Here is a 26,658-nt window from a genome sequence, read left to right on the forward strand (position 1 = left end):
CTCTACCTGAAAAGTCTTGTCTTCCTGTTATGGGTAGAATTGTGTCTCCTTCTTCAAATTTGTATGTTGAAGTCCGAACCCCCAGTACCTCAGAATGGGACTATATTTAGAGTCAGGGTTTTGAAGAGGTCATCAAGTTAAAACGAGTTTAGGGTGGGCCCTAATCCAGTGACCGGTGTCCTTCTAAGAAGAGGTGATCTGGACACAGACATGTTCAGAGGGGAGACAATGTGAAGAGATAGAGAGAAGGCCATCTACAAGTCAAGGAGAGAGGACTCAGAAGGAGCCAACCCTGTGGACACCTTGATCTCAGACTTCGAGCCTCCAGAGCTATGAGAAAATGAATTTCTGTTGTTTAAGCTACACACTGTGTGGTACTTTGTTATGGCAGCCCTAGCGAACTAATACACCTCTTATTTCTCACTGCCTATGACTAAAGTCCAAACTCCTCACCATCCCCTATGCCTCTTCGTGATCTGGTTCCTATGCTCCCACCTCTTCCCTCATCTGCTAGGTGTCCCCTCTTGCTCACTTGATCCCCTACACCCTGTCTCCCGCCCCTTTTCAGAGCCTCGCCCATGGCCCCTGTACCAAAAACTTCTTTCCCACCTCTTTGCAGGGCTGCGCTGCCTAATTTAGACCCCACTTTCAAGGTCACCACCTGGGAGAGGCCTGCCCAGACTACCTATTTAAGTTACATTCCCCCCATATTCGTTCTCAGAGCACCATGAACTTTTCCTTGCTCGCATCCTTAATTAGTAACCTTATATATATTTATCTATCACCTACCTTCATCAAGCCAGGGACTGTTCACCTGGGTGTATATTCATTATCTAGTACAGTGTCCATCGTGTAATGATGCTCACTAAATATTTGCTGAGTAAATCTTCATCTTGCCATAATCTCTATCCAGGCCTTGGGGCCCTGCCAAAATCCTACTTCCCTTCTTAAGTGAGCTTTTCGATCCCCCCAAGTCCAAGACAAGCATAGTCTTGATTTGTCTCTCTAATGTGTCCCTTGTGGCATGGTGATCACCATGGCCCGAGTGTATGGGGTGTGTGTGGGGTGCCCACCTCCACCCCACATCCTCCGAAGATGGCCTGCACACTGTGGATGGCCTCAGTAAATGTATGTGGACCCAAATAGATCAGAGAGAGGGATGAATGGTGGAGGAAGTAACTGGGCCATTTACAGGGATGAAAAGTGCGCCCCTGCCCTCCACAGCCCCCAACGAGAAGGATGACAAACATTCCTTTTGCCAGGGAGGGTTTGGGGACAAACCTCAGCTGTGGGTTGCAGCCACAGAGCAAAGTTCTGGGGCTGAGAAGGGGCTAGGGGCAGTCCACTGGCCTGGAGCCCCAGAATTATAGAGCAGCCCAGACTCTTCTGCCCAGCTGTGGGCTGCTGGGGAGGGCTGGGCATCTGCCAGTTCGTCTCTGGAGGAGAACCCAGCAGGCAGGAAAGGGGGAAGGCCCAAGCCTAGGAGCCGGGAGCCCACCCCAGGGAAGGCCCCAGCCAACAGCCCCCCAAGGCTGCCATCCACTCACCGCAGAACCAGCCCCTCCCTCCTCCCCAGGGCTGGTGGGAAGGCCTCGGCCAGTCTTGGCTGGCTGAGCCCTCTCTTTCAGGGGCTGGGCCTGGACAATGGGAAGTGAAAAGCCCCCTCCCCACCGCCCTGGGGACATAAAGCAGGCCTTTCACTGTGGAGTTCTGGCTGCTTCGGTTGGTTCTTGGCACCCAGCAAGGCGGCGTCGGGAGGGGCGAGAAAGCAAGTGTGTTGGGGGTGGGGATGGGCCGGCGATTCGGAGGATGCTCGCCGGCCCTGGGCCACCGGGCAGGCTCCCCAGCTGTGAGATGAGCTCATTCAGGGAAACCGGAACAACTTGGGGTGGGGGTGGGGGATGGGCATTAAGGAAGCTGGAGAGCGTGGCTCTAGGGAGCAAGTTTTTCGTGGGGAGCAAGGACAAGCACCCACTCCTCCGGCCCTGCCCATCACCCTCCCCATTCGAGATCGGCAATCCCGTAGCCCTTTCCAGACTCTTTCCCGGAAATTCCCGGGCCCCCGCCGACCGCCAGCCACTGGCCCCGGGACTCGCAGATAGCCGAGCTCCGGCTTGGCCAAACCCCTAAGCCCGGAGCTCTGCCTCTCTCCGGTGCCTCCGGCAAAGGGGGTGGGGTGCTCACCGACTAGTGTCTCTCCGCTGGGCGCGCCAGCGGGAACCTTCCCTACCCCCAGCCTTGCCCCTCCCGGTCCCCTCCAGCCTCCCTCCCCGCCCCCCCCCCCCCGACCCCCGCAGTAGCTTTTCCCTCTCGCCCAGAGTTTGGCGTAGACAGCGAAGGAGCCATCGTGACTGACGGAGGAGTCTAGGGAAGACAAGACAGAGACAGCGACCGACTGGGGGTGGGGGAGGGGGTGAGGACCGACGCTGAGCGTTTGGGGGCAGGCGGCAGCGGCGACGGGGGAGAGGTGGGGAGCAGCTCACGACACTGGGAGAAACTCTCCCGGTTTGGGGCCGTGGCTGGGAGGGGGAGGGGAGAAGAAGCAGGGTCCGGTTATTTAATTTTGAGGATAAATTGTACAAGTAACTCTTGCATCGTCCTTCCACCTCACCTGCCCCACGCACGCCCCCAATCCCCCAACCCTCCACCCGAGCGCATACATGCATTCCTCCCTCCATCCTGATTTTGTCTTAGGGTAGGGGTAGGACCGCACCGAGCCAAATAACCGGTCGCCCCCCCCCCCGCCACCCCGTCGCCCAATTCTTAACCCTGGGTGTGAGCGCACACACCCTTCCTTCTCCTGGGATGGGGTAGGAGGCTATTGCAAATGGGTCTCCTAAACATCGGCCCCGACCCCGAGATTGCAAGTTCAAAGCCACCACCCATGATCAGCTCGTAAGAGCCGTGACTTGGGGAACCGCATCCTTCTTTGGTTACCTTTTCCCAGACAGTATTCCAATTTCCAAACGTGGAAGAGGCATGTGTGTGTGTGTGTGTGTCGGTATCACTGTGTGTATGTGCGCGCGTGTGTGTATGGGGGGTGTATTAATGGGTGATCTTATAAATGGAAACGAGAGGACTGAACTTAAAAGAAACTGGTCAATTGTAAAACAAACAGGAATAAACAACCCTTTAGATGTAATTTGTGGTTTATCTGGAGGTGGAGGTGGCGCTGAAGAGGAACCCCCACCCTCCAATATTTTTTCCTTTGCTGCGCCTCCACCCCCAGCATTTGGAGCGGTGGAGAAGCGGCTCCGGAGTGATTAATCCGGGGATAATTCACCCCCCCGCCCCCCGGCGCGAACCCCGCGAAGCGGGATTGGAGCGAGTCATTTCCGAGAGCGCAGCGCGCCTCTCCCCGGCCGGGCGGACACTTGGTTCATTCCAGCCGCAGAAGCTCAGGGCTCCCGCGTACCGGGATTTTTTTCCGAGCAGAAAAAAAGCTCCAGAGCTCTCCTGACCTCCTTTCTCCTCGGCGGCGAGCGGAGCCTCTCCCTCGGCACTGCCGGCCGCGCCATGCCGCGCTCGCGGGGACGGAAGCAGGGGCGCTGCGGCTGCCCCGCGGGGAGGGCTCGCGGCGAAGCCGGGATTTCGGCGCTCGTGTCGGGCGCCCGGAGCCGCTGGGGCCGCCGGCCGCCGCAGCCAACGCCGCCGCCGCTGCTGCTGCTGCTGGGCTGGGGGCTGCTCAGCGCCTCGGCCGCCGCGGGTAAGTCCGGCCGCGCCGGAGAGCCGCGGCCGCCGCGCGCCCCACCCGAGCTCCTCGCCCACCCCTCTCCGACAGGGTCCCTGTCCCTTTCCCCGCTCTCTCCCTTAACCTTCCCCACTCCCAGTCGCCCACCCTCCTGCTCAGCCTCGCTTCAGTCGATCCCCCATTCTCCTCCCACCCTCAGCCGCGTCCTCACCTCCACCCTCACCCTCACTGCTACCCTCAACCCCAACCGCAACTTGGCCGGATCCGGCCGGCGTGGGGGGCCTGGGAGACAGACAACCCTGCCCGGGGCTGAGGGGCACCCGGACCGTGGCTTCAGTTGCTCCAGCCTCCCAGCCCCCCTAGGTGCCAGGCTTTTCCCCGATAAACTTTCCTGGAGCCCTACCCCCACCGCCGCCTCCCGATTCCGGTTGGCACACGGGTCCTGGGGGCTGGAGAGGAATGGCGCGCCCCCTCCCCGTTTCTGCGTCCGTAGGGTCTGCCCTTCCTGCCCCCGCCCATTTGCTCGTGAATGAAGCCCGCGCCCCAGCCGGAGCCGTCTCGAGACTGCGGCCACCACCCCTTACCCAAGTGGCCCCCTCCCCCGGGCTCGGGGCTAGAGGTGGGGGGGGGCGGTCAGGTGGGCGCGCGCCCAGGGCCAGGGTCCCGCGCACGCCTTGCGGGAAGACTCAGGTGGGGGCTGGAGGGTGCTGAGCCACAGGGAGGCGGGGGCGGGGGTTGTGCCCGGGGGCGGGGGAGGGAGTGTCGCCGCCAGGTTCCGCGCCGCCACATTCCCCTCGGTTCCCACTCCGCGCCAAAGTGCCCTTTCCCGCGCCCTGCTGCAGCCGAGCGCCGGGGCTGCGGCTGCGGCGGCGCGGGCGGCGGGACTTGCTCCCGGCGACCGAGTCAGGGAGGGGGGCGGACCTGGCGCGTGCGACGAGTCCCTGAACTTCGCGGGTGTCTGGCTGCAGCTTGAGGACCGGGGAAGGCACGCGGGCCTTCGGGAGAACCCAGTCCCCAGTGGGGACCAGTGGCTCCGACTGGTGCCCTTCCACTTTATCTCTTGCACCCCTCTGAGGCTCAATGCTAGCCACAGCCTGGAAAGTTCCGTGTGCCCGGGTGGGGACGAGTCCAACGGGCGACGCCTGGGGCCGCATTTTCATTTAGCGGGGAGGCTGACACTCACTGGGGGAGAAAACCTGTAACACCTGCTGCCTAGGCCTGGACTTGGGGCACCTCCGGCCTGGATCCTTGTTTTTGTTTGTTTGTTTGTTTTGTTTTGTTTTTTTTAAACCACCGATTGAACCTCTGAAGGCTTGGCCTCCGCCAGTCCAGCATCCCAGTGCTCCCTTCTTGGAAAGTGCGCCCCTTCCCTGGCAAGCTTTGCGGCCCACTCGGCTCCAGTATCTTGTGAACCCGTCCCTTAGCCCAGAATGTTAGGGATGCTGTTCTGGGAAGGCGCCCTGAGCTAGCCTCAGCTTTCCCATCCCGACTTGACCGGACTTTCTTGGTTCTCCTAGGAGTCATAGCTGCCGACACCCAGAGAGGGGCGCCCGCGGTGCGCTCGCCTAGGAGCTCTGGCCTCGCACACACCCACACCCACTGGGTGGCTGCACTGTTCACTACAACGCCGCTGGTCCCCCAGACTTGCCACATGGGCAGTGGGGGGACCGCTTCTCCGGGCTGGGACTGTCGGGGCTCTCCGACGTTTGTCCAGGTGTGGCCCTTGCTCTGGCTTAGCCAACTTAGATTTGCCCTGAGGCGATGGAACTGTTTTTCTGGCTAGATTTGTCCCTGCCCCCCGCCGGCATGTCATGCTCCTGGGGAAAGAAAAAGACCGACTCATCGTGGCTTGCACACTGCTGGGCAGTGCTGGAATCCTGCCTTGGGGGGAGAGATCCATTGGCTTCCAGCTCTTTGGTCAGTAGAGCAGTTGGCCGTGGTGGTGGTGGTGGTGGTGAATGGCTTGGGGGAGGAGGCATTTGCTCTCTGGCTGGGGGTTCTGGCTTCCAGTACATTTCTTTTTAAACCTTTCCCGCATTTAGATGTGCTGTTTGGCCTTGCAAGCAGCAGAGGTTTGGAAATGGACTTGGTGACGGATGATCGCAGGGTTTGGCAGTTTCGAGGGGGAAGCATATGCATTTTGTGTTCTCTTAACACTATTGACTTTAAAAGACACTCAGGACCGAACTGTCTCCCTTCCTTGGACCCGTGATGACCGAATACAATGAATATAAGGATTTGAGAACAGGGAGCCTCCTCACTCACCTTTACCTTAGACCCTCAACCCTTTGTCCGGGCCATGCCTCACACTCCCCCTGGCTCCAGCCTCCACAGGGACCTCCCATCAGTTACCTCCTCTCCTAACTGTGGCTCAGTCTTGTCTCCCTTCCTCCATGTCCCCTCGGCCTGTGAACAGCTAACTCTATAATCTAAAACAAGCTAACCAGACTTCTTGACCCTGTTGACCTTTTAGCTACCATCCCACCTCTTTGCCTTTGCAAGTGTTTTCCAAGGGGTCTTCAACTCACTTTCTTGGCTACTGTTCACTCTCTGCAGTCTGCCTTCTGTCCCCAGGATTGGAACTCTCTAGGAAAGATCACCAAGGACCATCCTGATTGTCAGATCCATCCTACTTAACTATGTTTGTCTTCCTTTACTTCTCTGTGACTTCGAACACTTTGGGTTACTCCTTTTTAAAATTTCTTCTTTAGGCTCCTGGGATACTGTGCTCTGTTGATTTCTCTCCTACCTCTTGGCTGTTCCTTCCCAGTCTCTGGTAGTAGCACTTCTTCCCTCCTGTACCCATTTCCTGCAGCCTTCTATTCCTTGTGCCTTTCCTTGCTTCCTTTCACCACTTTGTGGGTGAGCTCATCCGGGCCCAGCCCTTCCACCACCACACTCTGAAGCTTCCAGACAGATGTCTCCTGCCAAGACACTTCTCCTGATACATCTATTGGCTTCCTAGTCCATGGAAACTCTGGGTCTAGACAACCCATATATCCAGCTGACTCTTGGATATCTTCACCTAGATGTTTCTCTTCCAAAGCAAACTCATTAGCTCCTTTCCTGAGCCTCCAGGATTCCCTGTGTATGCTGGTGGTACCTCCCAGTTACCCAGCCCAGAAACCTTAATGTCATCTTTAACTCCTTCCCTATCAGGTGGCCATCAAGTGCTTAACTTCAATTGTTACTAAACCTAGCTACTTTTCTCTGGATTCAGAGGTTCTGAGCATTGACAAGGCTGTCGTGCCTCCCATACGCTTACTAAGTAGTTCAAAATAAAAGCAATATTGAACTGTAAGTATAAGGAATTCCACCAAAGTTCTGATTTTTCCCGTGCTAACCACTTCATTGCTTTTAAGAAAAAATCAAATACCAAATTACTTTTTGAAAAAATTCTCCCTGCTTTGCTTATTCCCTAAGTGCTTGTTTTCAGAGGTTTCTTGCAGACTGGAGCACTGACCATACCCAGTGTTTGATTGTAGTACTAACTGAACTGTCTTCAAAGTATTTATTTATTTGTCTCACATATTGAACTGTGAGCTTCCCGAAGACAGGGACAGCACTTTATTTCTCTTGGTATCCCCAGCACCCAGCTCAGGACCTAGCATAGAATTAGTGCCTGATAAATGGTTGTTAAATCAGTGGATGGTTTTGAAATCTTTTTTTTTTTTTCTTGGATGGTTTTCTAGAGACTGATAAGGCTAAATCAAGAGTTTTAGCGGCCAGGACAGCCAGAGATGACAAAGACGCCTGGTCCCCTGTTGCTTTCCCCCCGGAACTAAATGTCACAGATTGGTAAGATAGTTCCTTAGACTTCAGAACCGATGCACAAGCCCTTCGATGTAACTGTCCCCACCCCCCACAAAGGAAAAATATTCAACCACTCGGTCACCATTGTATGGGATTTGAAATTTCATTTGCAATTGAGCTGCAAGTTTTTGGTTTTCAAGAAAGAAGCTGACTATAGCAGATAACGTTGACCATGTCTCCAGCTGGCAAGAGTGTGGCTTTGCTGAAGGTGAGGCTGGGATCGTGTGCAAGGGGACCGGAGAACCAGATTGCGGGCTCTTCGATTGCAGGGTCTGGGTGTGTCCAGAAGAGTCCAGCAGGTGGCTTCGGCAGCACCCCCTTGATGCATGTGCATGACCTGCCTCTGCCTCACCATCATTTTCATGCCAGCAGGGTTAAGGGACTCTGACTGCCCATCAGAGCCAGATGTTCCTTGTGGAGAACTGGTTGATCTTCAGACCTCTCCAAGGCTCAGGGTCCCCACTTGGAAAAGGGGCAAGTTACTCCTATGTTGGGAGAAGCACTAGAAATCGGAGATGCACCAGACCCAGCACCTACCTACTTCATCCAGGGTGCCCATTTAGTGGAAGCTGGGGCTGAAGCGGGAACCGTGAGGTCAAAGGACTCAGCCAGGAAGTGTGTGAGCCCTCAGCATGGCCTCAGCCCCCCAGGTACCCCGGAGGTACCCAGGGGAGTAACACTAATGGCTGGTGGTCACTGAGTCCTCATCATGAGCTGGCACCATTCCAAGCACTTGGTTGTATTAACTCAAGCCTCATAGCAACCTGGTGAGGCCTGCAATATTATCATCCCCATTTTGTAGGTTCAGAGAAGCTACGTAACTTAACCACACAACAAGTCAATGGCCAAGCCAGGGCTTGAAGCCAGTTTGCCCAACTCCGAATCCTTCACTTATAACCACACTGTCGTCCGACTTCTAAGGGGACCCAGCTGGTGCCGTGGCCCCGGAATCCTTTTGCCCAGGCTGCCTGCCTCCGCCCTGCTCTCCCCCTTGGGCTCCTCCCCGCCCCCCCACCAAGTGATGCTCTGCTGCTGTTGGCACTCGAGGCTTGGACCCCAGACTTCCAACCCCGCAAGCAGCCATGGTCCGTCTGTGGTCTCCACCATAGCTCCCGTGACTGCACAGGCATCCTTGGTCTGCTGGTCCCAAACACCCTTCTTGACTGAGCTCTCCAATAGGCTCTCACAGCCCCCAAGCTCCCCTGATGTAAAGCTCACCAGGACAATTGGAGTGTCTTGGTTAGTGAGGTAGTACCTGTTCGTATTCCCCAAAGGCCTATGCACTCAGGAAGGGAGATGTAGCCCAGACCACAGCACCCAGCACCCACCCAATGAGCATCTGTCCAGAGGATGAGAGGCAACTTTTCTGGAACCCAAGGCCTCCTTACCCTCACACTGCCCTCTTGGACATTCCCAAGGCCAGGGGTTCGGAGGAGTGGGGAGGGGCAAAGAGGCATGCCCAAGTGGGAGGCGGCCCAGGCCCTTCTGGGGAGCCCTGGGGTATTTGCTGTCCTTTCAAATGGCTAAACGTGTCTTAGACATTACTATTCAATTCGCATAACAATCCAGGTACTTTATCATATTTGAAGAGACTAAGGCTCACAAATTAAGCGGTTTGGCCAAGGTTAGAGAGCAGATGGGTGAAGGAGGCAGAATCAACCCTCATGGCCACCTGACTCCAGGGGCCACTCTCTTAATTCATGGAAAGCAATGGTCACAGTGCCAGACACCCTGTTAGCATTCAGTGCATGTTAGTTGCTGCCACCACCGCCATTACCCCTGCTGGTGTTGCTGCTACTGTCTACTTGCTTGGGGCACCAGCCCCGCAGAACTGGGAAGGAAACATGCTTGGGGCACCAGCCCCGCAGAACTGGGAAGGAAACATGCTTGGGGCACCAGCCCCGCAGAACTGGGAAGGAAACTTGCTTGGGGCACCAGCCCCGCAGAACTGGGAAGGAAACATGCTTGGGGCACCAGCCCCGCAGAACTGGGAAGGAAACATGCTTGGGGCACCAGCCCCGCAGAACTGGGAAGGAAACTTGCTTGGGGCACCAGCCCCGCAGAACTGGGAAGGAAACATGCTTGGGGCACCAGCCCCGCAGAACTGGGAAGGAAACATGCTTGGGGCACCAGCCCCGCAGAACTGGGAAGGAAACATGCTTGGGGCACCAGCCCCGCAGAACTGGGAAGGAAACATGCTTGGGGCACCAGCCCCGCAGAACTGGGAAGGAAACTTGCTTGGGGCACCAGCCCCGCAGAACTGGGAAGGAAACATGCTTGGGGCACCAGCCCCGCAGAACTGGGAAGGAAACATGCTTGGGGCACCAGCCCCGCAGAACTGGGAAGGAAACATGCTTGGGGCACCAGCCCGGCAGAACTGGGAAGGAAACATGCTTGGGGCACCAGCCCCGCAGAACTGGGAAGGAAACATGCTTGGGGCACCAGCCCCGCAGAACTGGGAAGGAAACATGCTTGGGGCACCAGCCCCGCAGAACTGGGAAGGAAACATGCTTGGGGCACCAGCCCCGCAGAACTGGGAAGGAAACATGCTTGGGGCACCAGCCCCGCAGAACTGGGAAGGAAACATGCTTGGGGCACCAGCCCCGCAGAACTGGGAAGGAAACATGCTTGGGGCACCAGCCCCGCAGAACTGGGAAGGAAACATGCTTGGGGCACCAGCCCCGCAGAACTGGGAAGGAAACATGCTTGGGGCACCAGCCCCGCAGAACTGGGAAGGAAACATGCTTGGGGCACCAGCCCCGCAGAACTGGGAAGGAAACATGCTTGGGGCACCAGCCCCGCAGAACTGGGAAGGAAACATGTCTAACACCGTGGCGCTCTGAGGTGCTGCTAGATGCATCTGCAAGTCTTCCCTTTGTTCCTCCCGTGGAAAGGACACCCCTAAGAACCTGGCCAACTCACCCAACCCCATCAACCCCAGTCACTCCTCTTCCTAGCAGGGTACAGGGGGAGGGTCCTTTAGCTCCCCCTAGAAGTTGGACAACGCCACTGATACTGTGCTGGGGTTTTGCTCCTTGAGAGGGGGAGATGGCCTCCCACCCTCTCCTCTCTGCCTGCTGCAGAGATTTTCCACACAGGGGAACATCTGGGTGAACCTGAAAATGGAGGATTATTTCCGAGTCCTCTGCCTCACAGAGACACTGTGTCAGGATTCACTGGCTTTGAACAGAACTTGGCTCTCGCTTGAACCCACAGAAAGCAAAGGGTAGGCTATGCAGTGTGGGCTTTTCTCAACTTGAAAATGATGGTGAGGTTCTTAGAGCTCTCTCCTGGCTCTTGTAAGTTAAGAGAGACAAAAGAAACTCATTTGTTTTCTTTCTGGACTCTTGAGAGCTCAATTCCCTGGATTATCTTTTCATACCCCTCCTTTAAAGATGAGATTCTGTCTTTTTTTCCTCCACTCCCTCCCAGATACACATTTAATTGTTAGATGTTTGGGGGAGGGTGAGACCCTTTGACTTTCTCGTGTAGCTTCATGTAACATGAAGAATGGTCTCACCTCTGTATACGATCATAGATGAGAGCTTTGACAAAGCAGGGAATGGGAAGGGAGGGAACGTAATGGAATACCATGGCTTGAATTGGAGAAATAAGATAATTTGAGATGGACCGAGATCAAGTAGGAAGCAGTGAGTTGGGGTAGGATCAAGAGCCTCTGGGAAGTTTTGGGATGTGATAGATAGAATGAATTGGGGTGGATTGGGATGGGTGGTGGAATGGAAAAGAATAGGGTTGAGTGAAATACAACGGTCTGGGGTGGGATTGAGAGGGTGGTAGATAGAGCGTTCAGGGGATTGACTGGCAGAATGGGGTGGGTGGGGTAGAAATGGATTAGATGGATTGGGGTGGAATGGGATAGGATAGGGATGGGTGAACTTTGGGTGGGGTGGAATGGGACAAATTGGGATATGGTGGAGTGGAGGCGAATGTGTCCTGGTGGGATGGGTGAGATGGGGATGAGTCAGGATATATTGGGACAGCTTGAGTTGGGTGGATGGGATGGGATACTGGGAGATGTGGGGTTTATAGGCAATTGAGTGGGCACTATAAGGATATGGAAATGAGTGAGGGCACCAGAAACAACCTGCTTCACATGATTGTAGCATTTTCTTCTTCCTCTCCAGAGCTCCTCAGGTTTTTCTTTACCAGAATTGTGAAATCTCCAGCAGATGGAAAGCCCCCATCAGCCCTTGCTTCCACTCTGGCATGGATCCTAAAATGCTGGAGGCTCCAGTCTCCTGCTGTCAGAGGTCATTCTTCAGGGAGAAACTGGGAGTCCTCTGTGGCCACCACCATGAACCCTGTCAGAGAAATATGCCAGAAACATGACAGGAGCCCCCCGTGCAGTCCAGCACCAGAGAAGTGCACTGTGTCCTCCCTAAAGCTGGTGGGGTGGCTGTACCCACAACAAGCCATCTGCTTGGTGGTGTAGGGGTTCACTTCTGTGGCACTCCACTCTTGGGGAGCCTCCCCACTGGAAACTGCCTTTTACTTTCTATCTACTTGTTTCTGTAAATATCAGAATGTTTTAAACTGAATTAATATCTATGAGGATGTCCATCTTATCCTTGAAAGTCATCATTATAAGGAACTTTTATGATGCTAGAAATAAGGCATTTATCGTTAAATTACTGACACCACCAAGATAACTCTTAGAAATTTATTTGAGAATCTCCCATGCGGTCTAGAGCAGAACATAAATGCTGGTATTGAGTCACAAATAGCCTTCCTCCCTGCCAGTTTCTAATTTATACTCAATTAAGTGCAATTATAATCCCAAAACTTCAAAAAAAATGATGTGTCCGTCTTCTGGGTTTTCAAATTGGAAATCGCCTAAGTTCTGTTATGAAGTAGCTACATCTGTTTATTGAATGGAAGCGAGCAAGTGTGACGGTTCCAAGTTTAATGGGAGAGAGCAGAGACTTTGAAATTTAGATCACCTGAGAGACACGCCCCTGCTAGAGATGCCCGGGCGTTTCGTGTGGGCTCTTCTAGGATGAGCAGGTTTGGGAGGGTGGACTCAGCCCGGGGAGCTGTGCCTGCTGGTTGCTGCCCTTCTCCCGCCTACCACCTGCTGACCCTCACTGCCTCCTCCCTCGCTGTTTCCGGGGAGGGGGTTGAGTATGGAGAGAGGCGGAGAGATCGAGTGAGACTTGTGTGGGCTTCTGGCACGTTCCTTGGCAAGAAGAAGGAGGTGAGAGTGTGATGATTCATTTTCAATCCCCGTGAAAGAGTTCCTAGCATGAAAACAGCTACTTCTGGCATGGCGTCCCCTCCCCACCAGGGACCCATGTGGCCCTGCCCTCCTGGCCCTTGTGGTCTGTGTAGTTCTGGAAGGGCTGACCCACAACAGATCCTCAGCTGAGGGGAAGGGATTCTCACGTGTTTGATATCTGTCTTGAAATTTGGCGGGAGGGTCAGGAAACTAGTATTCCAGCCTCGGTCGTGCCTCCACAACTTCTGTGAACATGATTTCATCGTCAGGGGCCTCTATTTCCTCACCTGTAAAATGAGGATATTATTACTCACTGTGTCTATGTAATGCTGGACTTGGAAGCTCTTTAATGAACCAAACAAAAAGGATCTGGAGATGTGAGAATAGACCACTAGTCTGAGCCCCGTCCAGGTGGCCAGGCTGGCTTGGCTTGGCTTTCTAGGGATGCAGAGCCCCCTCCCTCTGCAGACCACCTGCTTCATAGGGGGAGCTAGTGAAGAAGGGTGGACTTGCTGGGCTCCCCTAGCCCTGATCCAGTCTTAGCCGTCCGATGGCCTGTGTGGCTGCTCAGGAGAACTTGGAAGGGAGGGGACAAGCACTTGCCCACCAGACATAGGGCACAGCCTTCTCTGTACCCACCAGCCGCCCTGGGGCAGCATCACTGTGTGCTCCGTGGGAGAGGGGTGATTGCCTAGGCTTCTCCTTCACTAACACATTCATCCAGGGGACAGGTTCTGCACTGAGGCCTTTTAACTCTAGCAAGATGAAAATGCCTTATGTTCCAGGGCCACTGGGACTCCCATCTCCTATGACATTTTTTTTCCAAGGAACATGGAACGAGGAAAATGTTAGAGAGTTTTCCTGAGTCCTGTGGGAGACACAGGTGTTGTTTTATTTTGTGCCTTTTTGTTTGTTTTGCGCTCAGGTGCATAACACTGAATTCATCCCACCCTCAGACCATGACACTTTAAGATCATCTGTTGATCCAAGTCTCCTCTCTTGTTTTATTTTCTTCAATCCCAAAGCATTACTGCATTCCTCCATCTGTACCCACTCTGATATATTTGATAGATGTCTTGAAATGTGCATGGATCCTTATATGTAGGGTTGTTTTGTGTGTGATATGTGTTTTTAATTTACATAGATGATAGTGAACTACACATTTCATGTAGTTTCTTATTTTACTCAACACTATATTTTAAAGATCTAGCCCTGCTCCTGTGTTTGTCTGGTTTGTGGTTTCTAACTGTTGTGTTGCATTATGAGCTACGCATCACATTCTGTGTATCCCTTCTGCCTGAGGATAAACTCTGGCTTGGCTGTAGCTCCTGGCCACACATGAAATTCTGAAGAACATCCTCATTCATGCTCCCTTGGGACTCTGTGTGAGAATAACTGGGGCTCTATAAATGGGGAATTGGGATCCTTGAGTTAATATGTTAATTTTCTATGTTCTGCCTGAATGTTTTCCAGAAAGGCTTGGCCAGGGCCCATTTCCACCAAGAGTTCCTGTCTCCCCATGTCATCACCAATACCTGATATTATCCATCTTTCTAATTTTTTTCGTTCTGATGAGTTTAAAGTGCCATCTCATTGTTTTAATTTGCATTTCTCTGATTACTAGTAAGTTCGAATATCTCTTATATGCTTGTTAGTGGTTTGAGCTTCTCTTTTTGCAAATTGTCTATTCATATTCTTTTGCCTGCTTTTCAGTTGGACTTCCTGTCTTAATTTAGGAAAATTTTCAGTTGATTTGCAGAAGTTCTTTCTATATTCTAGATATTATCCTCTGTCAATATTAGAGGTTACACGTAACTTCTTCCAACCTTTCATCTGTCTGTTTTATTTATGGTGTTTTTCTTTGGACAGAAACACTTCATTTTATATGGTCAGATCTATCAGTGTTTTATGAAAGGCAGAAGTTGAGACATGTGGGGACACTGAGGAGCTAGGGGCAGGGCGGGTTCCCAAACCCACCTGGCCCTATCCTCTTGCAGGACTGGCTCTCTGTATGGAGGGCTTTGAGGATTTCCAGAGCCTTCCTATCCATACGGGGCTCCTAAATCTTACAAAAGGTCTCTCTTCTGGCTCAAGGCCCTGTGTTTTCTGAAGGTGCTAAGGTAGAAATTAATTACTTAATGCTTGCCACACTTAGAGAATGTGAGGGACTCCTCAGTCCTTCAGCGAGGCATTTATGGAGGGTCTGGGCTGTGCCCGAGCCCTCAGACGCACTGGGGACGTAGACAAGTTTGTAAATGAGACAAAAAAGACGCTTCATGGCTGCGTGATTCACAGTTTCCAAAAGGTGGAAGCAACCCAAGCGTCCATCAGCAGATGAGCGGATAAACCGGATGTGGTCTATACCTACACAGGGGAATACTCTTCAACCTTAAAAAGGAAGGAAACTGTGCAGGCTACAATGTGAATGACCCTTGAAGACATTCTGCTAAGTGAAAAAAGCTAGTCACAAAAGGACCAATACTGTATGATTCCACTTGGATGAGGTACCCAGGGTAGTCAAATCCATAGAGACAGAAGGTAGAAGGGGGGGCAGGGGGAGAGGGGAACAGGGAGTTAGTGTTTAGTGGGTGCAGAGTTTTCTTTCCCCTCTGCGTGTCCCCCACCCCACTCCCCGCCTTCCCAGAGAGCATAAGCATCCGACAGAAGTGCCAGGAGTCTGTGAACCCCACTCCATAAATTGTGGGCCGTAAATCACGGTGCCGTTAATCCTGCCTCAGTGAGAACACCACCACACTTTCCTCCTGAAAGAATAAAAATAGGAAATGTACCAACTACCAACTCGGGGATGACTCAGCAGACCGGCTGGCGGGGGGGCGGGGGGGGTGCGCGGTGTTCCCTCCCCGGCCAGTCACACATGCCCCTCACCATTTCCCTCCTTCCTTCTTCTCTTCCACCTCTGCAGGCTGTCTCCCTCCCCTTGCCTTTTCTGCTCCCTCCTTTTCCCCAGCCCTGTGACCTCCCTGGCATTGTCGTCGTCCTCCTCCTCACTCCCCGGTCTCACCTTCAGGTGGACCCTCTTCCTGACCTTTGACCTCATTGTCTCCATCCGCACCTGACCTGGGACCCTCCCTGTCCCTGGCCTTTCCTTTGGCCAGCTTTCAGCCCAGCAGCTCTGTCAAGTAGGAGGATTTTTAAGGCCCTTGGCCGCTCTCTCATCTGCATAGGGCCAGTGGGCCGCCTGCTGTGGCCTTGGGCTGGGCGTCATGCATATCAATACTACTTCAAAGCGCCTGCCTCTGGCCAAGGATGGTTATAAACTCCCAGACGCCCAGGGAACTCCAAGAGCACAGTGGAGCGAGGGAGGGGCAGGGCAGGCGCCCCAGAGGAGCAAGCAGGCTCTCCAGGGGTGAGCCCAGGTCCCAGGGATGCTGAGGATGCGGGGTAAGAGGTCCAGGACCAGGGAGTGGCTTGCACAAAGGCTGCAGGCCCTGTGGCCTGCCTTCCTCTCCAGTGGCACCACTGTCTCTGTCCCAGAAGCTGGGAGCTGTCCTTTAGGGAGCACTCAGGCCCCTGGCTGAGAGCTGTATTTTCCCTTCCTTAAGCCTGGCGCTCCTAAGAAGTCAGTCGTTCGAGGTTGAGGAAACTGAGTTGAAGGAGATGCAGTTCCTTGGCCCAGACCACACTGCTGGGGAGGGGAGAGCCGGATTTAAAGCTGGTCTGATTCAGGCCCAAATGGGCACCACCGTCACCTTAGCCCGGTTTCCAGTTTCACATGGAGAGTCCCAGGCCCTCCCTCCCCTGGTCTTCTGAATCAGAGTATGTATTTAGGAGCAGGGTGTGTAGTCTGCGTCCTGAAGGATTTCTTCTCCTTATTACTATGTGCATGGGGTCTGTCTGCGAAGCTCTCAGGCAAACAGCTCCCCAGTTCCAAAGGTGGAGCTCAAAGGACATAGGCCTTCAACCACTACTCCTGCTCACTTTGCTATGGCCCTGGTCTTGAGGGGCTCCCAGGACCCAGCAGAGGAAGCAAGGAAGGGAGGCCACCCTCTCCCCTCCTTTACTGTTACAGGAATTTTGTCCCCTTACTGCCCGAGGTTCTCAGTCACACCTCTTCGAAGGATGAAGAGGTAGGCCAGAGGAAGAGTGGTGGGCAGCAAAGCAAAGTTTACCGAGCAATCCTATAAAGCTCCCAGAGAGGGAGGGGTGGCCTGAGAGGGTTACCTTTGGAGTTTCTAAGGGGTTTTTATGAGCTCTTTTGGGGAACTACCTTGAGCATCCTGAGTGGGGGGGCCCCCTGTGGATTGGCTGCTGATGTATGCCAATCAGGGTTTTGATCATGTATGGGCTACCTATCAGGTTATTGTTCACGTGTTGATGGTCTTTTGGGCTGACATTTGGAGACTAAGTCCCTCTGAAAGTCCCTCCACTGAGCTAGGGCTGTCCTCTCAGCACCCGCCCCATGCCCCGCACCCCCTCCCCGGGTGGGGGTCTGGTCCTGCTCCACTCCCCACTTGGGAGCTTCCTCCAGAAGCCTGCCTTGACTGCACCCTAACCCCAGCCTCACCAGGCCCTGAGCCCACCTGCCTGACTCTGCCTTAACCTGCCTACGGCGCCAAGAGTGACCGATGTTTTATGGTTAATTGTTTTGTCTCGGGATGTTTTGCAAAAGTCACTTTTGCAGAAGCTGCAAAACAGAATGCTGGTGTGGTTTTGTCTTCGCTGCCCCAGCTTCCTGCTTTCTTGTTGGGGATCCTGACCCTGACTACCTACGTGTCCAACTAACTCCTAAACTACTCCCAGCCCCGCCCTGGTGGAGGCAGGAGCCGCCAGCACCCCCGCCCCCACAGGTAACCAGATTTGTGCTGTCAGATTAGGCGGCCCCCAGAGGAGACAGGAAGCCCCGTAGTTTGGCAGGCAGGCATTTACATTCCTAAACTGCTTAACCCACTGAACAAAGGGCCTGTGGGTGAGAGTTGGCCCGACAGCTTGGAGCGCCAGAATCCCAGAGTCCTTCCACCAGCCCCTGATTTGTTAGGTGAGAAATCAGGGCACTCAGGGGAGTCTTATCCTCAACTTCCTCTGTGTACTAATTCCCGTTATTCTAGATTTAATACTCACTGAAGAGCAGACACAAAGCGCCGAAATGCCACTTTGCTCAGGCCTTGTGGTGAGAGGCAGCTGGCATTCTAAGAAAGAGGCACTGTAGGCAGGCTAAGGCCGGGTCAGTCATGTGCGGTCAGGGCGGGGGGAGGCTGGGGTTAGGGTACAGTCAAGGCAGGCTTCTGGAAGAAGCTCCCAGAGTGGGGCCAAGGAATCCAGGTCCCAGCCCTCTTGGCTTCCTGGCTGGAACAGGACCGGGCCCCCAGGGGAGCGGCCCTAGCTCAGTGGAGGAACTTTCAGAGAGTCTGCCTTCCCTGTGAGGAGCCAGAGACCCAGCAGGGAGACCGAGGCAAAGGGCCAGTAACACAAATAAGGATGCTAAGGCAGAAACTACACAGATCCTGGGAGGCCCAGCAGTGACATTCATTTGTGAGGTAGGGACTATTAAATCAGTGCTGTGGGAGAAAAATATTTCATGATCAGATGAGCCTGGGAAACACTAGGTCCTTTTTATCCAATGTGTGGTCCAAGGCCTTGCCAGGAAACTTCTTAGAAATGCAGCCTCCTAGGCTTCACTGCCCACCTACTGAATCAGAATCGCATTTTAATGAGATCCAGGTGATTCCTGTGCCCGAGAGAGTCTGAGAAGCACCAATGGACACACTTTCTCAGCACAAACTCTGGAGTAAGTCCAACCCAGCCCAAATCCTGGTTCTCTTCTGGGCCTCAGTTGTTGCATTAGTAAAATGAGGCAAAAAACCTGACCTTGCAGTTATACCTGTAGAGGTTTTTGTTTGCAAGGGGCCTGGCTCTGAGCACACAGCTCTCCTGACAGGGTTTGGGTTCTTTTATTCACCCTGACAGTGTCCCCAGCACGTAGGACAGGGCCTGGAGGACAGTAGATGCTCAGTCCATGTTTGTTGAGTGAATGAATGCGTATCAAGTGGTTGTCAGGAAAAACTGAACACCCTGGAAGCTAGTTTTTAGAGCAGCAAAGACACAGCGAGGTTTTCCTTTCTATTCTTTGTTGCTGCATCAGATTATGGCAGATTCCCCAAGGTGAAGGGTCACTGAGAGGCTGGGGCAAGGGGGTAGTTGAAACTTTTGATACAGAGCGATGAGTTTGCTTGTCTGGGTCAGGCTGTGTTGCAGGAAGATTCTGTTGTTGCTGTTGGTAGAATTAAATTATTTTGAGAAGTGTTAGTCTTTAACACTTTAGTAAAAAATGAACTGATCAGTCTAGAGAGATCAGGGTTGGGTAGGGTGGTAAAGGACCCACTGTGTCTGAAACCATTCAGCATCCCTAGTCCTCGGACTTTGAACCTAGAAGTTCACCTGACCCAACCTTACTCCTCTCCTTTCTCTTGGATCCAGCCCTTGTTGACCTCTGCCCCTCAGTGCAGTCCCTGGTGTATCCCGCCCTGCTCTATGCTCCTCTGAACCATAGGCTCCGTCTGGGGATTGTTCTCATTGCTGGGACAGCCTTGCCCACTTGCTGTCCTGAGCATCCTTGTTTTCTCCATCACAGAGAAATTGTCATTGAAGGAAACAACCACATGAACCTTGCTGCTGAATTTGGGTAGGGAGGCCCTACCCAGGAATGGCACGGCTGTCGCTGGCATCCCTGCTCCGCACAAGCCCATAAACACACTTTGTTTTCATCTTAAAAGCATACTAGGGGCACGTGGATAGCTCAGTCGGTTAAGCATCTGCCTTTGGCTCAGGTCATGATCCCGGGGTCCTGGGATCCAAACCTGCATGGGGCTCCTTGCTCAACGGGGAGCCTGCTTCTCCCTCTGCCTGCTGCCCCCCCCACCCCGCTTGTGTTCCCCCCTCTCTCTCTGACAAATAAATAAATGAAATCTTTAAAGAAAAGCACACTAAACAACACCCCTTCCTTTACTCTTCACCCCCTTTGGCTGTCACCCTGTCTTCTTCTGTTCCTAGCCATGCTTCCCAGGAGGGTGTCTGCCAGCTCCTTTCTCAGTGCCTGCCATTTGGCTCCCACCCTCCCCACTCCAGGGGAAGGGCATTAGCCCAGGGTGCCACGTGACTCCCTCCTTCCCAAGTTGAAGTGTCTCTCTTGGCCTCTAGAGCTTTCTCTGTCAGGCACAGCCTGCTCTTGACCTTCTGTCTGTCCCTTCCCCTCTTCAGCATCTGACACTGCTCATTCCTCCCTCCCTACTTGAAGTTGCGTTCATATCAGTGCTTCCATGGCTTTGCCCTTAGCCTTCCTCTCTGTTGATCTTGCATTTCCTTCCTTCCTGGGGCTTAACACCGCTATCCAAATGCTGATAATCCCTGCCTCCCATATTTAGGTCTCCAGACCTCCAGATCCAGCACCACACACATGCATTCATTGTCCAGTCCCCCCTAACCCTGCCAATGCTCACCATCCCTGCTCTTTTGTGTTCCACCCCCAGAAATTGCCGCACTACCATCGAATCTTCCTAAGCTGGAAATCTGAAAATCATTCTTGAATTCTACCCTCACACACTGCCTTTCGCTAATCAAATCTTGTGGATCCTGCTTTCCAAATATCTCCCGAGTCTTCCCACCTCCTCCCTGGTGCTGCTGTGACCCAGGCCTCACCCTTTGCTCCTGGACACTTGGGACCCAGTGCTCTAGCCATGGCAGTGGCCATGGTGTGGTCTAGCACATCCTTTCTTGCCTTCCTCCAATTGGCGATGCACACTTTGTTCAGAGAGAAGCAGGGAGGTGTTGCTCTCTGGGGTGCAGGGGAGGGGCATCCCTTGAGGAAGTGGCAGAGACTGAAGCTCTTGGGATAAGCGTGAGTCTTGGCAGGAGTTCAGGCTGATCTGTCCCTAACACCCCCTCCCTTCTGGGGTTCTGACAGATGGGGCGCAAGGACAGAGAATGCTAGCTGGATGGAAAAGAAAGTTCTTATTCATTTATAAACAGCTGGGTGTGTGCATGATACCTGTCAAAGCACAGGCTTTGGGGACATCATGTTGGAGAACATGGCTCAGCCTGAGCCCAGGGGTGCTTTCCACCTCCCACGGTGAGTGTGACTCTGGCTCTCAGGAGCTTCTGCAGAATTAGGGCTGGAACGGGGTCTGTGGAGCACCCTCAGTGTCCCCTTCCTCAACCATGAGAATGATGGGTTGGCTCTACCTGCTGGTTTTAGGTTGGACGGCGGGTATCGGTGGACACTCTTTGCCTTTCAGCTCAGTGGCCCTGCCCACTGGTAAAACGCAGCCCCGCCAGGGGTGAGGAGGGAGGGGGCAAGAGGCAAAACTGCCTTCTGAGCCTTCCCTAGCAGGGGGTAAGGGGGGAGCTCCCCTTCCTCTGTGTGCTCAGACTGCCAAGGGGTGGCAGGTGGGGGGCAAAGCAAGGCTCCTGAATGTCTCCCCCTTGGTCAGCATAGCCCAACTTTGTTGGGACGGGGACACTGAGTTCCTTCCGAGAAACTTGTGTTTCAAGGCACTGTTTCCCCCAGACTGCATTTATTAAGAGGTGCATGGATGCTTTCCCTGTTTTTATTCCTAAAAGACATATGTCACTGCCGTTGTTTTCTGGTCTGTTGGCACTGATCAGCTCTCCCAAAGCCCCCCACCCCGAAAAGCTTACCAGGAGACTGCCAGGGGGCCCGAACCAGTTCGCTAGACTTCCCAGCTTCCTTCAGCTCTGTCCCAGGACTGAGGAGGGAGTAGCCACATCCCCCATGTGGAAGCAGACATGTGACATTTTCTACCTTCCAGCTTTCCTGTTCCAGAGCCCTGGCCTCCCCCCATCCCCAGGGGCAGTGGCCTTCTTTCTCCCACCATATATTGTCTGAGTCGAGGCCACGAGATGTTCACTTTCCTAACAGGTGGTTCTGATCTTTGGCTCTGGGAAGAGGCATCTTCTTGGGAACTCATTCTCATTCCCTTTATCTGAGGTTGAGATTCCCCCCATTCTTCCCCCAAATGCACCTCATTGCAGTTTCCCCTTTTGATGCAGTGGACAGCCCTGCCTAAGGGGCTATAGTTTTTGATGCAGTAAGCAAAGGGCCTGGGGAAACCAACATCCCTTCATTCTCAAGCCTTGGGGGGCGGGTACGGGAGGGCCATGGCTCCGTCCCACCAATCAGAATGGACAAAGGGCAGTGTGACCTCACTGATTGGGAATAGTTCCAGCCCAAGGCAGACACTCAGCATTTATTTGGCCTGTGTGTTTTGACCACGGACAAACGCAGCTTCTGTTAGGCCCTTTGAAATATTAAGAATAGCTCACAAATTCTCATTACTGCTTTTGAAGACCTGTAGGGGTCTGGGAACCCCAGGCAGGGAGCAGGGGTCTGGTCCAGTTCCTCCTCTACACCCTACCCACCATGCCTTTCCTCCCTCTCAAGTTCGGACCAAACTGAGTGAAAAACAGGAGTCATTCATTATTGATAAAGCTGATTGGAGAAGGTGGCTTTGGATGTGCGGCCAGATTGGCTTGTTACTACATCACCCCTGAGTGGGCGGGATTTACCCACCCTTTCGCAGGCACTAGGGGACAACCCCCCACCTCCCTCACAGGAGCCAAGCCTGCTGGATAAATTTAAGGAGGTGCCAGGCGGGTGGGGCTGAGCTGAGTGGGCCAACTTCTTCCCCCAGTCTCATTATTTAGACAAGTTTCTCCCTGGAAAAATCTGCGGGCCTGCAGTACTCTGCCCTCTGGGGCACGGAGTGGGAACTCTCTCCCTTCTGCGGAGACCGGCCTGGAGAGCGCCTGCGCTGTCCTGCATGGATCCTGCTGTAGTGGATCCGGAGCAAGCATCAGGCTCGCCGGAGGCTGTGGGGGCCCGGGGCAGGCAGGACCTGTCTCACGCACCTTGGGCGCAGCTGGAAATGCCAGCCAGCCTTGGAAATTTCTCAAAACCCCTATCCAGATGGAGAGACGTTACTAAGACGTTGATTATCTGGGCTGCTTATCTCAGTGACATGCTTAAATAAGAAAATAAATTGATCATTTTTCTTTTCCCTTCATTGTCCCCTGGAAGAGTAAATGGAGAATGAGCTTCATCCAGGTGAATTGTTAGGAAATGCGACTGCTGTTTAAAATGCATCTGCTCTGGAGTCAGACCTGATTCTCCTTGGTTAACTCCTTGATAGGAACTGATGTCGGATTAGGGCCGGGCACCGTACATTTGCTTTGCAGATGAAGGATCAGAATTGAGTGGAAAGGAGCAGGTGGGGGTGCCAGAGGAAAGCAGAGGCAGGTGCCAAGACGTTTTCCTTCTTTCCTCCCTCTCCTCCCCCCTCCCCCGCCTCCTTTTCTTCCTTCCAGACACTCAACCATCCATCCATGCATCTGTCCAACCAAGTTGTACTGAGTTTCCACTTTGCCGGGCACTGTGTGGGGTTCTGGGATATAGAGCTGATGGCATGCGTGGTATCTGTCTCCCCACTTCCACCCCCTAAACTTCCATTCTTTCTAATACATCACCCTTGGGGTGATCTTTTATTTTTATTTTTATTTTTTTAAAGATTTTATTTAGTTATTAGAGTGAGAGTGAGCAGGGGGAGGGGCAAAGGGAGAGGGAGAGAGAGAATCTCAAGCCCCCTGATAGGGAGCTCAATCTCACCACCCTGAGCTCATGACCTGAGCTGAAATCAAGGGTCAGATGCTTAACCAACTGAGCCACTCAGGTGGCCCTGGGGTGATTTTTTAAATGCAGTGTGGTGAATATCAGTATAGAGTTTAGCCCAGAACTGGGGTGGGGGTTATGGGCGCAGACAGGAAGGGCAGGAACCCAGCCAGGGAGTATCGGGGAGGACTTCCGGATATACTTTGAAGGTAGAACCCACAGGTCCAGTGGGAGTCCGTCTGGGAAAGATAGAGAAGAGCAAACCAGAGCTTCATTATCTGGTAGTTGTTGTTGGTAATGGCCGGGAGGCAACTTCCCCAGGGTGAAAGTGCGTTGCTTGGATGGGGCACCTGTCCTATTCTGATTGTTGAGCTGTACCTAGGCACTGTGCCACAAGACCCCACCAAGTTGTTCCCATTTTATAGAAATGGAAACCGAGGTTTGAAGGAATGAAATGACTTGTCCAGGGTTCATTCACACAGCAGGCGAGTGATGGAGCTGGGACACCACCCATGTGGGGTTTCTACAGCCGGTTCCACCACAGTGCACAGACCAAAGATTCCTAGGCGAGTCTAGCACCGACTCTAATCACAAACCGTTCCCATAATAGCAGCTATAAAAACATTATCTTCATGTATGGAGCTCCTACTGTGAGCCACGGCGCCAAGAATTTTATTGTAAGTCTTACAATGGGTTTGTAAGCTAGATGGCATTATTATCCCCACTTTGCAGACGGGCAAACTGAGCCTCACTAATGTTAACTAATGGCTCAAGGTCACACATGGTTGTTACACAGGAAAGCTAAATTAGAACCCAAGGCTGCATGACCCCAAAGCTCCTGCTGGTGAGCAGAACATTATTTATTTCCTCCTCTGTAATTTCACAAGAAAATAGGGAGAAGGGGCTCTTCTCATCTTGTGTCACTCCCTGCCCATGCTCCTGCCACTTGCTGGGCCTCTGTTTGCTCCTCTGTGTAGAGGGGACAGTCATCCCTGCCTGTCTTGACCGGGCATGAGATGGGGACAGGCTCACCAGGGCTTGAAGGGCCAATTTCACCTGGCTGGGCAGGCACATGCTGCTGAGCTCAGAGTTCCTGTCGCTCCAGGGCTGGGTGTTGTATGTAAGGGCAGAGAGGAGCCACTCTGGGCCTCGGCGCCCGTGACCACGTGTCTGAGCCCGTCATTCAGATCCATCGTTTCTTAGATGTGCATGACCATTGGAGGTGAAAGGATCAGAGCCTCTTTGGAGGCTGAGGGGGCGGCTAGGGCAGGACAACCCCTGCCTCTTCCCGCAAAGGCCACACAGCAAAAGGAAGGCACAGAGTGGCAGCTCAGGGACACTTGATGACTCACACACTCGACAGACCTTAACGGGCCTGGCTCCACGCAGTGTGGCCAAGGTGGACGGCCGCCACCCCTGTCCCACAGAGCTCACCTTCCCGTGGGGAAGGCACACGTGGACACACACACACCGTGTTGGTGGGGCCCAGAAACCTGGCCATCATCCTGGACGCTGCCCTTTCCCCTTTCCTGCTACGCCAAGCCGTGGAGATGTGAGCAAACCCTGTTGGCTCCACCTTCAAAATACATCCAGATCCAACCCCTCCCACCCCCCTCGCCACGGCTCTGGAGTCTGAGCCAGTGTCTCCTTCGCCTGGACTTCTGCGGATACCCCTCTGTGGTTTCCTTCCTTCCATTCTTTCCTCCTACCAGCCTAGCCGCTGGAGAGCTTTGAGCAGCGTGGGTCAGATCATGCATTCCCCTGCCCAGAATCCTCCAGTGACCCCCATTGCATTCAGAAAGAAGTCAAGGCCCTTCCACGTTCTTGCCCCTGGTTTCCTCCCTCTGGGGGGTTTCCTCTTTGAGACGTGGCCGGCTTACTCCTGCTCCAACCAGGGGCTCCCGGCCGTTCCCCAGACACACTGGATGGCCGTGCTTTCAAATAGTCTTCAGCCCCGCATCCCCAGGGGGCCACAGGGCGCAGTCCACCTGCTCAGATGCCACCCCCTCAGAGTCCCTGTCCACAGTCAGACCACCTTCCCTTGCTCTGTCTTAGGTTTCTTCACTATTCCTTTTCACTGCCTGATGTATTACATATGCATTTCTCCCCCATTTCCTGTCTGCCTCCCCGAGTAAGTTCTGTGAGGTGAGGTCGAGGGGCTTGTCTGCTTTGTTCCCTGCGGTATGCCCAACTCCTGGGATGGTGTCTTACGCACAGTAGGGGCTCCATGGCTATTTATTGCACGTTGAATGAATGGAGATGTAGAGCGTAGGAAAGCCCAGAAGATGGAGGAGTGGACTCCACTGTGGGTGGGGGTGAGCAGGGTCACTGTCGGAGGGGCTGTTGTGGAGGTGGGAGGTAGCAGGGGAGTGTGCAGTTTTCAGGGAAGGGCAGGAGGGGGCGTGAGCCCTGGCAGAGCCCCCAGACCTCAGAGGGTCTGTGCTGAGGGAGCGGACGAGAAGTTCTGCGTGGTGGGCTGTGTACTTGTGTGGTGGCGGGGCCGCCGAAATGTGCTGGGCTGGAGGGCTGGTGGCCTGGGAGCTGGGGGCAGTGTGGCTACTCCCTGGGAAGTGATCGTGAACTTGGACTCTGGAGCCAGCCTGCCCTGCAGGGAAAACTCATCAGTCACTCTCTGAGGTGGCTATTTCATCATCCCTCCGGACCTCAGAGGATAGCATCGAGCATTCTCAGAAGCATGAGGTGGAGCTTTAGAGAGACGTAGGCTTAAATCCTGGCTCTGCCAGGTACTAGCTGGTGCAAGAGAGTGAAAAATCTCTTTCGGCCTCGGTTCCCATCTCTACAGAGAGAACAATAATCCCTAATTCACAAAATCTTTGTAACGACGCGGTAAGGTGGTGTCCAGGAAGCACGTACCTAGGCCTGGCCTGGTACTCGGTCATGGTTGCCAAGGCAACGAGAGGCCTGCTGAATCCAGGCGGATCAGGAACATTGAGAGAAACTTGTTCTTTAAGCTCTCAGTGGGGCCACAGGCGTTCTCCAGACATTTCCGGGGCACCCACCTGCGAGGGGCCGCACTTTTGCTCAGCGACGCAGCGACCCTGCCCTCCAGCCTGCTCCTTCCTTCAGGTCCTCAGAGCACCATGCTCCCTCCCTCCTGCCTCTGGGCCTTTGCATGTGCTGATTCATCTGTCTGGAGTGTTCCTACCCCCTTTCACTTCATTAACCAAGACTCATCTGCCACCTCTTGGCTCAAGGTTCATGTCTTCCTCCTGGACCCCTGGTCTAGATCATTATCATCAAATTGTGTTCCTTGCTCTT

General features: G+C 53.7%; 1 protein-coding gene across 1 annotated transcript in view; it reads left to right on the forward strand.

The window, feature by feature from the left end:
• The first annotated feature begins 3,516 nt into the window (after positions 1 to 3,516).
• The window catches only part of CSMD2 (CUB and Sushi multiple domains 2), a 590,090-nt gene continuing 566,948 nt past the window's right edge, over positions 3,517 to 26,658 (forward strand). The window contains exon 1 of the mRNA XM_064589508.1: positions 3,517 to 3,706. Coding sequence (XP_064445578.1) covers positions 3,517 to 3,706 — 190 coding nt within the window. The remainder of the gene's footprint in view (positions 3,707 to 26,658) is intronic.

Source organism: Mirounga angustirostris, unplaced genomic scaffold, assembly GCF_029215605.1.
Source record: "Mirounga angustirostris isolate CCGP_5_RB_7025 unplaced genomic scaffold, mMirAng1.0.hap1 SCAF_4, whole genome shotgun sequence".
Taxonomy (NCBI): domain Eukaryota; kingdom Metazoa; phylum Chordata; class Mammalia; order Carnivora; family Phocidae; genus Mirounga; species Mirounga angustirostris.